The sequence below is a fragment of the Marmota flaviventris genome, chromosome 2 (genome assembly GCF_047511675.1).
Source record: "Marmota flaviventris isolate mMarFla1 chromosome 2, mMarFla1.hap1, whole genome shotgun sequence".
NCBI lineage: Eukaryota > Metazoa > Chordata > Mammalia > Rodentia > Sciuridae > Marmota > Marmota flaviventris.
Window position 1 is genome coordinate 169,480,765 of NC_092499.1, and position 16,886 is coordinate 169,497,650.

The window sequence follows — 16,886 nt, forward strand, 5'->3', positions numbered from 1 at the left end:
AGTTTTATTAAGTATCTAATTAACACTCTAAATCCTTCAGATCAAAATACAATCGTCTCCAAAGGGGATGTGATGTTCCCCCTCGTGTCTCACTAGATGTGTTTTCTTAATCAAACGGTCTTTCCTCATATCTGAAGTAAGCCTTCATTTTGATTAAAACTTAATTATGATCCCTAGTTATTGCTTAAAGTTAAATAAAATAATTTCCATAAAAATATTAAAATTTTGAAACACAACTTTCAGGACACAACTGGTTTTTGCATTGTAAAATGTTTTTCTAAGCCACAACCAGAGAGGTTTATTTTAAAATAAAGAAAGCTGTGAATGTTTTGCTTCTGGGCTTTATCTGCAATTTCTTTGTATCACTCTCTAAATTATATTTTGAAATATAATTACTCTTTCTTTCAATAATGGCTTTGATCAGTTTTACCATGATATAATTTGTTTCTCTAATGCCACTTAAAATAGGAACTTAAAAGACACAGTTAAGTGAATTAAATGTACATACTAAATACATAATGAAAAGTTTTTATGTTAGAATAAGATTGAAATCAATTAAACATTATGGAAGATACAAATAAATTTCCAAATAAGTGTCCAATACACTTTTGTATATTCTGACCATTAAAATAAGCTGAAAATCTGATACTTAAATTCAATTTTTGATCCTGCAAAATATTTACCAAATTCTTAAGTTCTAAATCTTCCTCAATTTACACCAACAACTCCATCAATTGTTTCTTAGCATGCCCATATAATTTAATATCCATGCAATCTAAATGTTTGACCCTTTTCTTCTCTAACCATTTATCCCTGAAATTGGTTTTAAGTCTTGTGGAAGAGATTTGGGTTATTGCCAATTAATAAAGACACATCTATACTCAACACATACATGTGTGGCTGAGTGCATACACAAAAACATGGAATATATATATATATGTATATAAATATATACATATATATATAATTATACACGGGTCTGTGTATTCTTTTGATAAATAGTTAATCTTCCTCTCTCTATTAAAAATAAATGAACCATAAAAAATATCGGACAGCAAAATAACCACTGGAACCTGTTTATTCTAGTTGAATTTCTGCTTAACACATATCAGCTCAACTCTTTTTGTTTAACAGAATAGACCTGTTGTAGCTATTTGATCATTCATTTCAGGCCAACAGCCAATGAATATCCAGACTTCGAGTGCAAATAGTCAATTCAGATAACACACTGCCTGAAAATGTGCAGCCAACTTGCTCATGCAGCCAAATGTACAATCCATATTGCTAAGTCTTGGGATGGCTTCACTGGGTAAGGATACAATCAAGTGATTTTGTTTTGCAAAAAAGAAAACCAGCTTATTTGAATCACTATGGTATCTAATAAAGCCATGTCAGCAACAGATACTGATGCCTTTACGATAAATAAATTAGCAAACTGCAAGCCACCCGTGCTTGCAAAGCAAAGGATGAAACCATTTAAATGCATATGAACTTGAAGACATTGAGTTGAGGGGCAGCTAGGAAAAAAAATGCTCAAAGTCAGATGATCAATAGTGTTAAATAGTGCTATGCATTTCTCAATCTATTTCTATTACTTTGAAATACTTTACACTGGAGTTTCAAATAAAAACAGGAGCTCGAAGTTTCTTCAAAGAAGATACTTTCTGTCATTTAATGTTCCATAGAGCCTGGGAGTTGCCTGCTTTGAATTTACTATTAGAAAGAAAACAAAATCCCACATACATGCATTCTTCACTGCAGTATTTTCTGCATGACACCTGGAGCCTGGCCATGAAACCTCTGTATGGATCCTTCTGGAACTCTCCATTTGGTGTTGAATTTAGGCTAAGGGATGCTTCTCAGGAAGATGGTCCTGGGCAGTGATCTTTAGAAGAGAGAGTTCAATGGAGCTTGAGTGGCCTAGCAGGAGCAATCACAGAGGAGTATCAAACTCTTTTCCTGGGTTCTCTCCTTCCACCTCCTCACTGGAGGGAGGCTTGTGGTTCACTTTTCCAGGGTCAGAGGCCAAGGAGGGAGGGGCAGAACTGTGATTGCTGTCTTCACTGATCTTCCCTTTCATGGCTTCCTGCACAAATTCCAAAATCTCCAGGGGCAATCTTTTGAACTTGTCTTGGTATTCTTGCTCCAACTCCATCTGTAGCTAGGAGACATCAAGAGAGGAGAACGATTTAAGATCATTTAGATTTCTATGCCCACCCACGTAGAAACTCTTTGAAAGAGATATATGAAGGATAGGGAGAAGAATAAATTAATTTAAAATGTCATTCACTGGTCACTTATAGAGATGATTAAAAACAGAGTTTATCTGGACATACCATTTGTCTGTAGCTGAAAGTCAAGTTTGATGGGGCTAAAAAATTTGGACTAGGATAAATAAGTACATCTATAAACACACACATATGCATGTTTGAAAAAACTTTATAGAAGTCATAAACAATGATCTAAAGTTATTACACTTAGAGGTTGAAAGCCATTGATAGCTGAGACAATCAAAGTCAACCATGAATTGAGCTGGGGAGCTCAGAAGCAACTGGGGTAGACAGAGTGACAGAGGGGCTTTCATAGGCTGCTGCTTCAGCCAGAGGCTGAGAAGGCATTGCTAGATGCTTTTGTTTTGTTTTGTTTTATTAATTTACTTTTTGAGTGCTAGAGATTAAACCTAGGGCTTCACACAGGCTAAGCATACACTCTGTCACTTGCCCCATGGGTTCTTTTAAAAGGAAAAGTCTGAGGATCTGTAGCTTAGCATGCATGGAAACCTGGGTTTGATTCCCCAGCATATCTCTCTCTCTCTCTCTCTCTCTCTCTCTCTCTCTCTCACACACACACACACACACACAAATAAAAAAATGAAAGGAAAAGAAACGATGCATTTTACAAAGTGAACCCACTCCTGTAACCAACATTTACTTTTATTTGGATATTTTTTCCATTTATTATTGTGATTCCCTTCTCATTTTAGTTTTTGCTTTTGAACTTATTTATTTTATGCCCTGGAGAATTCTCAGACTTTTGAATGTCAGGGAAATCTTTCGGCACACACAGATTTGCATGCCAGTCCTCCTCGTAAAATAGTTGTAAAGCTGGTGCTCCTGAGGAGAAGTGGGGCAAGGATGGCTACTGGGAAGTTCTGCTGTCTGAACCCAAATGAAAACCCCAAATTTGAAACACAATTTGCTCTGTGGGCTGAATGATATGCAGGGAGCTTAATCTCAGAACATGTGAAACCACATGGTTTTTCTCCCCTCATTAGTCTTGAGGCAACTTTTCTTAAGAGGTGTCCTTAGTATCTTTAAGTAATTTCTCTCCATGCCTCTCAACAACAACATGCAAGATGATCTCCCTGCAACATGATCTGAGTGCACCTTAAAGGTGTACCTGTGGGATCTTGGCCTTGATTCTGATTCAGGAGGCGTTGGGTGGAGCCTGAGGCCATGAATTTCTTGGCAGCTCTGGGTAATGGCTGATGCAGGTAATCTATTTAGGCTACTCTGATTATCTCCCTGTCTGAGTTCTACTTGAGGACCCCAATTATACTTTTTGTCTTGATCCTGGCTGTATATCTTCCACTGTCAGCTTTCAGTTTAGTCTCTGGGACTTGCCCTGACCTCTGGAATGTCCAGAGTGAAGACAGTCTTCAGGACATCTGCCCCTCTAGGTCTGGACTTCCCTTTGGACAGTGTCAGTTGCTGAACAATATCCTCTAATTCAACTCCTTTCACTCTTGCTTCTTCTATTCCAGAGAAATTTTGCTAAGTCTGATTTTTAGTCTATTAAATAATCTCTGTAATTCTAAAATGCTCAAATTTCTGAAATCCAGTCATTTCTGATAAATTTGTGGCAAAATCATTGGCATTATTTATTTTCCTTCATGTACTATTCATGCTCATCCATCTGTCCCCTTCATTCTTCCCTCCCTTCTTTCTGTTATGAGGACTTCAACCTAGGTTGATTTACCACTGAGCTACATCCCTGGTCATTTTCATTTTGGGACAGGGTCTCCATAAGTTGCTGAAGCTGGCCTTAAACTTGCAATCTTCCTGCCTTGGCCTCCCAAATTGCTGGGATTATAGGCATGAGCCACCTTGATGATATCGATGCACTTAATTGCAAACAAATTAATTAGTTTGGAGGCTTCTCTGGAGCTTGGTGCTCGTGGTACAAGCATCATGTTATCTCTCTAAAAATCAGAAAATCTCTGAATTCTGAAAGACAACAGGCCCCAAGAATCGCAAATAATAGATACTGGATTGTTGCATCACACGACTAAACTGATCAGGGTCACTCCAAGTGAATTTGGAAACTAAATAAAGACACAGACACAGAAAGTACCTTTCCTTTGGGTTCAGTGACCGCTCCTCAGCCACTGATCCCACAAGGAGGGCAAGGAAGGCAAGAAAGAGTGCAAGGAGCATGTGCTGAACCCTTTTATTGGGGAGAAGCCATTCAAATGAGGCAAGGGGTCTGGTTTTAGAGGGTTGAGTCTAACCCCGTGTGTCTTGTTGTCGGCAGGTTGACTGACATTTAGGAAGGCCATGCCCATCTCATGTGCTGTGTGGGGATCATAGGCAGAGTGAGGGAAAAGACGCTTATGTTGCTGACCAAACAGAGGGGTAACACCCGTTCAGTGCACCCTTTGCACTCAATGCTCATAGTTCAAACACACACAGCCCATGGCTGGCTTGCCACATCTCTACACTCTCATTGCTTAAAACTAAGGGGCACTTGATTGCCATGTGGCAGCTCTAGACACTGGATCATGTTCAAATTATTTTTTTCACCACATTGAAAGTCTGATAAAGTTATAATTTATTCACAATTGAGTCAATGATTTAAATTGTTAAAGATTATTATTATAATTAAATTATCAAAATTAAGTCTTTATTAGAATTTAATGACTAAAAATATTTAAAAGTGATACTTTGGTATTTTTTTCCCCATGTTTTAGTGTTCTTTCTTTAATGTTTTAAAAAGAAAGAGCACTTATCAAGCACCATGGGGTCATGTTCTCCAATGACTGTTAAGGGTTGTGGCTCAGTGGTAGAGCGCTTGCCTTGCACGTGTGAGGCCCTGGGTTTGATCCTCAGCACCACATATAAATAAATAAATAAATAAATAAATAAAATAAAGGTATTGTGTCCATCTACAACTAAATATTATTTTAAAAAAGTGTCTGATAAGAATGGCTTAGCCTGAGTGTTGAAAGCAAATTATTCTCTTCAAATATAAAATGCAGAGTATTTATGAATATATTGTGCTGATCTATGGCCCAAGGATGCACTAGGATGCCCACAGCTCTGATGCAACAAAAGCACCATGAACACAGTCCCACCCTCTGTGTCCTGCAAGCAAATCACTGGAGGCTCAAAGACAAGAACATAATTACCAGTTCTCTCCCCTGTCCCAACAATTTGGAAGGAAGGGGGACTTTGACAATGTCTCCCTCTTTAGCATGAGTGAGGTCTCAGTCTGGTTTGACAGCTTCCATTTACTACCATTCCAGTCTTATCAATTTGCTTCAATTTCAGTTCAGCCTTACATGCAATTAGTTTCATTTCCAAGGCAGGCAGGGAAATGGAGAACTGTAAAGGACTCTGTTTTCAGAACACAGTAGATAACTACTTCCATTGAGTTTGGACCAGGGAACTTTTAAACATTGACATATTTATTTGACAGAGCAGGCAATTTTTCTAGGTTAACGGTCGTTGGTGAACATGACCCCATGGTGCTTGATAAGTGCTGTTGTTTCTTTTTAAAACATTAAAAAAAGAACACTAAAACATGGGAAAAAATACCAAATTATCACTTTTAAATATTTTTAGTAATTAAATTCTACTAAAGACTTAATTTTGGTAATTTAATTATAATAATGATCTTTAACAATTTAAATCATTGACTCAATTGTGGCTAAATTATAACTTTATCAGACTTTTCCTTTTATCATGAGGCAGTAATAGATTTCATTGTATTCTAAACTAGGTCACTGCTTCATAGTTTATTTGAAACACTCTTTTTAAAAAGACATTCAGTTATTAAGTTAATTTCAAAACTGTATTTACTATTGGATGCGAAGTTAGAAGTCTTGATCTTTTTTTTGCTTCTTGTAAATGAAATAATTGTTCATTTTGAGAAAATATGAAAATTATGCAGAGCAATATCTGTCTCCATTCTAAAAAAGCCCTATCTATCAATAGTCTAGAGCTTTTCCAGCCCAAGTGTTGCAATTTGTGTTTGCTAGGATCAGGAAAGTCGTGAAAGTGAGAGAAACAGAAGGCATAACAGAGAAGGAGTGGTAGAGTCAGGGGTCCTAGAGAAGACACACCCTATCTGACACAGGTATCAAAATACCCAGTTCTAGCTGATACTTGTCAGAGTCTTGTTTTACAAGTCAGAAATTCAAATCTTCATGTAAAATCAACTCATGTATTTATTGTTGATTATCAACTGAAATTACACTTTGAACCCAAAGATGTTTTCTCTGCATTTATTTATTTATTTATTGTGCAGTACTTAGGATCAAACCCAGGCCTTGATCATACCAAGCAAGTAAGTGCATCACCACTGAGTGACAACCCCAGACTCTCCAAAGATATTTGCAAACATTGAACAATAATCTCATATTATTTATATGAAGAAAAATATACATAGCTTTTGATCTAGAAACTTCACTTTTGGGAATCTAGTTTATGGAAAATAAAGGTACCAAGACATAAGGTTGGAGGTACTAGGATACTTAATTCAGAATTTCTCTAGGAAAAACAAAACAAAATCAAACATAACAATAAAAAACCCAAAACAACACTTGAAAATAATTTTCACTTACTATCTATCGCTATATTTTTTGTTACATCTTTTGAAATGTTTTAGACCTCATGACATTTCACCCACAAATACTGTAGCACACATGTTAAAATAAAGATATTTTATGACATGAAAATATCATATCACTTAAAGAGAATTCATAATAGTTACTTAATATTATCTAAGACTCACTCTTGTTCAAAATTTCCCTTCCAAATTATCCCTTCCAAATCTCTTCCAGCTCATCTTTTTAGATCAAAACCCAAAATTAGTGTATTACATTTAGTTATTATGTCAGTCTAATTTTTCCCATGTGAACCCATGAAATACTTACTGCTTTAGGTTTCTTATGACTTGGATTTTAGTAAAAGGTTTGTCAATTTTCTTATAATATAGCACCCTTATTCTGAATTTTTCTGATTATTTGTTTGTGCTGTTGCTCCTTGAAACTTTTATTTCCTGTAAATTAGAAGTTAAGGCTATAAGCTTGATTAGATGGAGGTTAAACATTTGTTCTGGCAAGAATATTCAATAGACATTATTTTACATCTCATATTACAAAGTGTTGGTGGGTGTAGAGTTTCAGAGATGCTGTTTGATCATTTAGATAAAGTGATAAATACAATGTTTTGATTTTGATTGAGACATGGTTTTGCCTTTACAATTGGCAGTTATTCTATGGGGTCAAACTCTGGATCCATGTAAAATTTCCTTCATACCCTCAAATGGAACTCAGGATTCTTGGCTATCTCACTGGGCATAAATGTTAATTTTCTAATTATTTCATATATAACTGGCATTCTTCTGCAAAGAAGAGCTTTCCTTCATTTATGCAGATGAAATTAAATTATCTCTTAAAAGATTGGGTAAATTTTACTTCCTTTCCTGTAATTACACATTTTTCTAAGGAAGGAGTTAAGAAAATAATCATTTCAAAAAATGACAAATGAGTGTTCTTTTCCTTCTCTTTCTTGAAAATAATGAGAGACAATAATTTTTTAATTTATTCCTTGGTTTTAAATCAGTAGCAGCCATGATTCTTTTGGATGTTCAAATTGTCTTGAGTTGGATCAATGGGAGCCCATTCAGGTAGCTCCCAGGTCCTTTTGAAAGCCCCTAGTTGGTTTCCTTGCTTGTTTGATACAATACAATATCCTAGACACTCCTATATTTCCTTTGCTCCAGTCCTGAAATCATCTGCTTTTCCATGGAGCTTGGTTCCTTATGAAGAAGTCATTAATAAACCAAGCCCTGGATCCTAACAGTGATCATTGCTCCCAGCGCATCTCAGTAGACTGTTGGAAATATGCTTTGAAAAGTTCTCATTACATACTAGTATTTCAAACTTAAATGTAATATTATATTTTTTCTTAACTCTCTTGCTTTTGTACTTGTATATCTTTTACTTTCATTGAAAATTTTGCTCCCTAACAGCATTAGCATGTTTACTCATATGCTTAAGTTAACATATACAGAAATAGTTTCAACACAGGGACCCATCAATAAAAGAACCATGTGAAGCTTAAGGTGTTTTTCAAGTTCATTTTATTTCCAGAACATATCCTACCAAGTATGTACAATATTATTTTGCCAAAATTCACTTGAAATAACAATTATATTTTTGTATGATTATGTTGATCTTTGATATACATATGGGGTCATTTGTTTCTGTTTTCTCACTAGACATTTTAGATTATTTCATCTTTTTTCTTCCTCTCTGGGAGCATCTGCTGTATGTATTTAAAGTTCAATTCCTCACAGTATTTTAACCCTTGCAAACACTATCTCCTGGCCTTTGGAAGATAGACATGATAATACATTACTTTAATAATCTTGCTCAAACTATTTTGACATTTATTGATAAAGATAACGTAAAACATCAAAACCAAAAAATAAGCAGAAGCATATCTGTAAAACAAATAAGGTTTCCAGTTTTATAAAATGATTTAACCAAATAAATGTAGTCTAATAAATGGCTTTGAAAACAGGGAGAAATAATTATAATATAGTATGTAATGTAATTATCATAACATCATGATTAATGTAAAAAGGATGCCCACAGTTGGATGTATACTGTGATTATAGTTGTGAGAATACTTTTTAAGAATTTAGAACTACTTTGAAAGGAAACAGTACAATATAAATTCTGTGGGGATTATGTATATTTTTATTTTTTCTACTTCTTATTTTTATGGTAATGTGTCTTTTATTTTTAGCATAAAGTAGCATTCTAAAATGAAACAAAAATCTAATATATTTTTTATGACACACACACAAAAATGCAGAATTCTTAATGTGGGACACCGTGTCCAGGACAATTTTGTGAAGAATTATTGTCAGCAAAATAGTATTTTAACTTCAATGTCATCAGTGAGATGATGAGAGTATATTTAAAACAATGGGAAAAACATTTACCAAATATATCCATAGATTGTGTGGTTTCAAAATTAGCCTGAGCAACCTTGTAAGCCCTCTTCTTATTTTTAGAATAATCTCATAAATTTTTACCTTATCCAAGAATAGAAATAACAGGGTCATATGAAAAGTACAGAGAGAGGTCAGTCAAGTTACCGAGGATTGTGTGCCATTTGGGAAAATTGGATTGTATTATAAATCCTAACCAATCCAGTTCTTGCTTATTTGTTTTCCTCCAAGCTTCCTTAGAATACATTGAGATGGGACTTTGGGTCAATATGGCTGATTTTCTATTCCCATTGCAGGGAAATCTGAATAAAATAGAACACAGTTATTTAAATTTATAGCTGAGTTTGAATATAAGAAAAGGAAATTACTAAATCATGAAAATAACAAAGGAACTTAAAGCTATGGGGCTCCTGAGGTTGCAGAATGGATTCTCCATCTTGCAGGGCTAGAGATTTAATGTTCTAAGGGTATGGAAGAGAAGGCCTCAAAGGTTGGTTGTCATAGCACCAAAATTGAAGTTCCTTCATAAATCTGTGTGTCTTCATCCTTGAAATAGGAGTTAGGAAAACTCTTTCTATAAACATGGGGATAGGGCAAGGAAGCTAATAATTCTTGGAGCCCTTTGGATAAAAATGTTTGCCAGGGGAGGCAGGGAGGGAGGGGCAAAGGGCTAGGGAGTGATATTGGCCAAATTATATTGTTATATTGTGTGCATGTGTGAATATGTAACAACAAATTACATCAATATGTACAACTATAATGCTCCAATTAAAAAAAAGTGAAGTTAAAAAAAAAGAATGAAAAGGAAAAACAATCTGCCAAGGGAATAAGAAGCCCAAAGCAACACCAGAGAGAGTCCAGTTTACAAGGTACATTAGCTCTGTGAATTGAGCACACAATGCCAGTAAGTTAAAGCAAAAACTGTTCAAAAATTGACAAAATTCATAGATTCTCAGCAGAGGCACGGCATATTCAAACAGTTTGGATTCCCTTATGACCTGAGGCAGGTATAACCCTTATAAATAAATAATTACCACTGACCATGACTCAAGTTCAAAATTACAAACTACTCATGTAAAAGGCAGCTTTTGTTCAGCCTTGTACTTCCAAGTTGCTATTGGCAACTGAAATGTAAAGAAAGGGAGTAAAGAGGTGATCAGTGTATTTCTAGGTCAAAGTTGGAAGTACTCCACACCTAAAAGAAATAACTTGGATGGTTCATGCCAATGTGGAATCATACAATCAAGTCACAGTGACTATGAATTCCAGTTACTTTTTTGCAGGTGTCGAAGTGTGGTGCACGCTTATACTCTTGGAAGATTTTCCCAAATAACTATATTTGCTTGAAAATGATATGAAAATTAAGTTTCACCTTGTGAACAAATACCAACTAACAATAGGGTCCATTGCAAAGGGTTAAGAAAGTAACCACAAATTAACCTGTTGTCATAGATATACACAAAGTGGATCATTCATTGTGGGATAAATAAGACTCTTTCTTCGCTTTGGCATAGAATGTTTGCATTTTATGAAGTACAACCTTAAGCAGTTTATTTAATCTCTTAGAATTCCAATTTTCTCATATAAAAGGGGAATTAATATGCCAAATTTCCCCAGGCCATTGTTAAAAGGTTTAAATGAGATCATGCATAATTTTCTACATATTATGATTGCTTATAAATCAATACTGTGTAATCATACTGCTAAAAAAAAAAAAAGAGGGAAAAATGAATTACATCCTAACACATCTGAAACCCTGTCTACTAAGTGGTCCTTGTCCTTTCTACTTACATAATTTGAGTCATTATTTGGTCAATGCCATACAATGATGGTACTTGTTAGATCTCTCATTTTGGACTATGTTCTGGATTGTTGTTGATATTGATGCATTTACCAATAAATAATATTTTATTCATTGGTGTAAGGCCTGTATTTGGTCCTATAGGGACAAGAAATGTATTTGGAGAAAATAAGATACTGGGCTTAATGGATGTTACAGAACAACATAAGCTACAGACACTGAAAATGAAGCCTAGCTTATAACCTTAGATTGATATGGGAAATACTTTATGGAGGAGACTGGATTTAAAAAGTTGGGCCTTGTTCAATCTGCCTGTATACTTGGTATTATCTTTTCCAGAGGCAGAACCTCTCAACATTTCCCCTTTTATATGGGACATATAACCAAAGACATTCACTGAGGAGACACTACTCTAGCTATAATTCCCCTTTTCCTTGGTGCATCTAAAGGTGTATAATTTAAGTATGTAAAAGTGACTTGAGAATGTGGAACTCAATTTTTGACTCTGTGCTAATATATAAAAATCAAATCACTACTATGTTTCTTTCATCTGCTATTAGCCATAGATTACAGTGGAGAACCCATACCTTGTGGTTGAGAAGACTTCTGTAAAGGATGGCTGTTTGTTACAAATGACAGGATGGGCAAGCTTTCAATGAGCTTTTCTCAAAAGTTATTGTACATCCAAAGCACCCAGAGATTTTGTCAAAATGCAGATTCTGATTCAACAAATCTGAGATGAGGCATAAAACTCTGCATTTCTAACAAGCTCCCAGGAGACACAGAGGTCACTGGTCTCAGGACCATACTTTGATACTGCCGCTCCAGACCAAGATCTTCCAGCAGTTTTCTCCTTTTGTACTTCCTTTTCCTTCTTCACCGATATTTCAGGATATGAATGATGTATTCAAAGATTCTTTTCTGTAGATGTCATCACTCTAGATCTCTGGAGTTTGCAATATTCAGATTGGGTTTCAGAGTGATTATTGGAGGCTGCTGGGTAAAGGGCATCATGAGGGTTTCAAAGTGTGCAGGAAAGGAAAGATGGGGGAGCCCAGAACAAGGTAGACAAAATGTTAAATAGATCCAAACACTGAATTAATAAAAGAGGAAAGACAGAAGCTAGAGATCGTATGATTTACCAAGTGCAGCTGCTAACATGCATTTGCATTTTAAATTTTAAGTCAAAAGCCAAATGCATTCTGACATAGCTATGAAGTGTAAATTCCTCAGTACATCCTATTCTCTCATGAAACTGTCATAGAGGAAACTTGCTTGTAAAATCACAGAGAACACAAATTTCTGTGACTTTTCACCTAGCTCCGTCACTATTTCTTCCTTTCTGTCTCTTCCCTAATATATCCCTCTTGAATTGTTAAAATTTCCTAACAGCCCATACTTTATACTTCTGAATCTCTACATATATTTCAAAATTTCTTTTGTAATTATCTCACATGTATCTAGAAATTGCTGCAGAAACCTTGGAAAGGAATGTTAGCAATTATATAGTCATATCTTCTAGGACTTTGAAGTCCTAGAAAGGGCTTTTTTGCAATTATATAGTCAAACTCTTTCCTTTGACTTAGTATGAAGCTGTGGTCCAGAGTAGTTAGTGGTTTTCTAAGGATATGGCTCACTCATAGCAACACTAGAATCTAGTCAATTCTCTTCTTTGTAGATGAACTAGATTAAATGACTCAAATATTTCACTTTTCCCTAGATCCACAGCCTTTGCTTATGACTTTTGAGTTCCTTTTCCTAAGATGCAGAGTCTGTTTCTCTATCCTTTGAATACGAAATAGTCATGTGACTTGACTGTGGCCAAAGGAATGTTAACAGAGAAGACTCAAACAGAGACTTATAAAAGCCCCCGTTTCACTTTCACTCTATTTCCTCTGCAGGTCATGGAAATATACTGGGAATAGTGTGATAGAAGATGAACCACATGGAACCAAGTGGAATCACCCCAATCATCTCAGCCATATAGCCAAAAATCATCCTAGATGATTTAGATCTAGCTAATGCCCAGAGATGTAGGAAAGCATAGATAAGATTCACAGAGGCACCTATGTGACCTATAGACAATCATGGATACATAAACAAGCCCAGCTAAGCCCAGCGGCACTCAGTCAAGAGCAGCTAATCCCCACATACACACAAACTTGCATGCCAGGGAAGTTTTGTGTCTTTTGTGCAGCACTAAATAGTATGTCCCCATGACTCCCATTATATCTGTTAAAAGTGTGCATTAAGTTCTATAGCCTGGATATAGAATTTATTGTTGATCATGTTCTAGGAGCAAGACCTTTGTTGCTTTGTATACATACTCTAGCCATTCAGCATCTAAAAGCAAATTAAACCACAATTTAAGGCAATAATTATGCTACTCAGCAAGATACTTCATCTCAGCTACTGTGTCGTTCTAGTCCTTGATATTTTTTGTGTCAGTGCCAGAGTAATTTCCCTTTATAGAGATCTTGGAGCTTTCTATTTTGATTTAGGTGGTATCAGTGGGAAAACTCAACTGGGGTCTATGATAGCTGGGAATAAAAAAATGATTGTAACTTAGAAGAAGAATTTTGATTTCTTTAAAATCATTAATAATCCAGGTAGTGGTTAGGAGATACTTTGTCAAACAGAAAGTTACTACTGCACTTACAGTGCAAAAAGCTTGCTTAAGTATTTGAAGACCTGTGCTCTGGTCCAAGGATTAAGAGATTTATTTTATAATCTCGAATGAGTAAACAGCCAACAAATTGTTCAACAAATCCCATCATTTGTGAAATGAGGTAATGAAAGACTACCACTCAAGTGTTTTAAGGAGAATCAAGATCTGAACCCAAACTCTTGCCTCCTAATCCAGGATTTTATCTCTACCACTCCACGCTGACTCCTTACTATGTAAAAATAAGAATCGTGAAGATCTCAGTAACTTGATATTATGTGTGTTAAGGGAAGAATAACAAATAATTCAAACCTATTTTCCTTGCATGTCTATGACTTCAAAGTTGCTTTCATAAAATATTTAGAAAGTGTTTTTTTTTTTCTTTTTCTTTTATTTCTTTTGGTACTGGAGCTCAAATTCAAGGATACTGAACTACATCCTCAGTCCTCTTCTTATTTTTTTTTTTATTTTGATACAGGGTTTTTACTAAGTTGCTTAGGCCCTCACTAAGTTGCTGAGGCTGGCCTCAAACTTGTGATTCTCCTGCCTCAGCCTCCCCAGTTGCTGGGATGACAGGCATATGGCATCATGCCCCGCTAAGGGAAGTATCTCTTATTGAAAAGTGACGTTGAAGAGAGATCCTGTGGCACCAGGTCTCATTGATATGCTGTCCTCTTAATAGTAAAGTACGATTTTGTGAAAAAAAAAAATACTCTCAATCAGTTGCAATTAGCCTAGTCTATTTCTAAACCTTCACTGGGATTTTCTATTTGTATTTTTCTTGCTGGGAAGATACTGGCTTTCCACTTCCCCTATGTAATTCTTCAGTTCAGGGCATGTTTATTTGGTCAGCTGGCTGTTTTTCTGTTTGCCATTAACTGTAGTCTAATTTAATTAGACTATTTCTGTCAAGAGTCAAATAGTATAAGAAAGGACAAACGAAAGGAAAACCAGAATAGGGAAAATCACATTTTAAAAGAGAAAAAAAAATCTCTTAGTCTGTAACCAATCTAGTCCACATTACTAGTAAATCTGAAAATATAGAACTATAGAAATAAAGGTGTTAATATAAAGACAGTAATAATTACAGACAGCTACTATCCTTAGGACTCTCCATATAGTAGCCAACTTAATACATGCACACTAACTTCAAAATCTCTGAACCCAAGTTTCTACGGAGCTCAAGAAACAATATAAATCTGTGAATCAGATTTATTAAGGCCAAAGAGAAGTAGCAGGATATTTCTTATTTAAAGCATTCATATTCAGAAATTTAAACATATACCAAGAGTCAAAGAAAAGGTTCTCTTGAGTCTGCAAGTCACTTGTTTGTGGATTCTTAATCACCCAAACTATTAGGAGACAGGGCATGACAGCAAAGGATGATTTATGCCCACTAGAGAGAAACTAAGACAGCACCAGATGAATCCCATTCTCGTAACCACATACACCCTAAAACAATCAATAAGAAGCCTCAAGTCAATTGAAATAAAAGACAGTCCAAAGGCTAATTATTTTTAGATGCAGGATGTATTTCTTTTCAATCAAGTGGGATGCTACCAACAGGGAAGCATTGAACTTGCATTATAAATTCTTATACTGAGTCACAGTAGATGCAAATGTCAATAGCACAGATGGTGCATGCAACCAACTCAGAGAAGTTGGAGTCCCAGTGAAAGAGCCTCCATGAGTCTCAAAGGCTTTTGCACATGGAGGTCCTGCCCTCATGTGGGTCTCAGTATAGATCAGATTCTCCTCTTTTGTGCATAAATTGGATGTTAATTCCTTTTAAGACCTACCAATTTGAGCCCTAGCTACATTTCTTTTAAGACCTACCAATTTGAGCCCTAGTTACAACCACTCTCTTGACTCAAAGCCTGTGCATTGCATTTAAAAAAAAAAAAAAAAAAACAAGAGACTTGGCTTTGTCAAATGTCCTAGAATGAACTCTGCTCAGTCCCTGGAGAACACCCTTCTCCTGATCACCTAAAATTAGTTTTGGTTTTTCTTTTTCCTTTTATAAATGTATATTTCAAGAGTGGTAAGCTGTCCTAGGGTTTTATCAGGATAATTGATTTTGATGCTTAGGGAGTATGTCCTAATTATGTAACCACTCCTTCTAAACATATGTTTATGGCTCCTGCTTAAATTACTGTGGTTTTAGGTTGGATATTTACAACTCGCTCTGAAGGGAAATTAGACATTTGTTTCCTGGTCTCATACGTGTTTTGAGAAGCCTGATTGTCAGGGGGCCTGAATTTTCCACTCAAGATGAAGTTGAAAACTGATGAGATTTCTCAGCAAACTGAAACAGAGCCAGGTAGGAAGATATATGAGTGACAGGGGCTGAGTGGGAACTGTTGTAAAGGCAGAAAATGTGACTTGGTTACAAATAGCAGCCACCCAATCTTGCCAACTACATTACTGTCACATAGCATTGTACGCCCAAGGGTCACATCTGATTTTTTCAAAAGAAGTAAAAAATATGGATTTTGTGTTAAATCTTCTGATTTGTCAGTGTTGGCATCTAAATTAAAAAATTATACAACATCATGAAGGTCAATGTGCAACTTATGCAGTATCTGAATAATATATTCATGCACTTTTCTTTGGACTTGAAGTCCAAGTCTTCTGAGGCCTCTCCATGCAGGGACAGGACTCCTTCTTCTCCTTCTTCTCCTTCTTCTTCTTCTTCTTTTTTTTTTTTTTGCTATCAGTGGAGACAAAACCACTTGTTGTGATGTCCCTAGCCTTTGTCAAGGTAACTGTCTCTGAGAAGAGGCAATATACTTTTCCTTGTCCCTGGATAAGCCTTTGATCCTATTCTAGAAAAAAATAGCATATGGCTGAAGAATTTGAGACATCTCCCCCTTTTCCCAATTCCTCATTTATCAGATAAGAATATTGATGTAATTATGCTAAACACACCAGGTTTAGAATAGGAAATCCAAAAAACCAAATTGCAAGGTGTTTTGTCAGAGATAGTCTTTTCTAAGTTTTCTACTCAGATACTTCTGTTGATGGATCCATTTCTTCAAGAGGTCTACAGAGGTTATATGGATTATAAATAGGTTATGTTGCTGACTTTTCCTTTCGGGTCTTACATGAAGAAGGGCATAAATTTAGGGTAATTCTACATTTAGCAGATTCAAATTTCATTATCTTGTTCTACAT

The 16,886-nt window shown here is 35.7% G+C and overlaps 1 protein-coding gene across 2 annotated transcripts in view; it reads right to left on the reverse strand.

The window, feature by feature from the left end:
• Positions 1-758: 758 nt before the first annotated feature.
• Positions 759-16,886, reverse strand: part of Plcb1 (phospholipase C beta 1) — a 714,003-nt gene continuing 697,875 nt past the window's right edge. Inside the window, exon 32 of one of the 2 annotated variants that reach the window (XM_027921686.3) lies at positions 759-2,161. In XM_027921686.3, coding sequence (XP_027777487.3) covers positions 1,934-2,161 — 228 coding nt within the window. In that variant the 3' untranslated portion in view covers positions 759-1,933. The remainder of the gene's footprint in view (positions 2,162-16,886) is intronic. The other variant, XM_027921696.3, reaches the window with a different exon arrangement.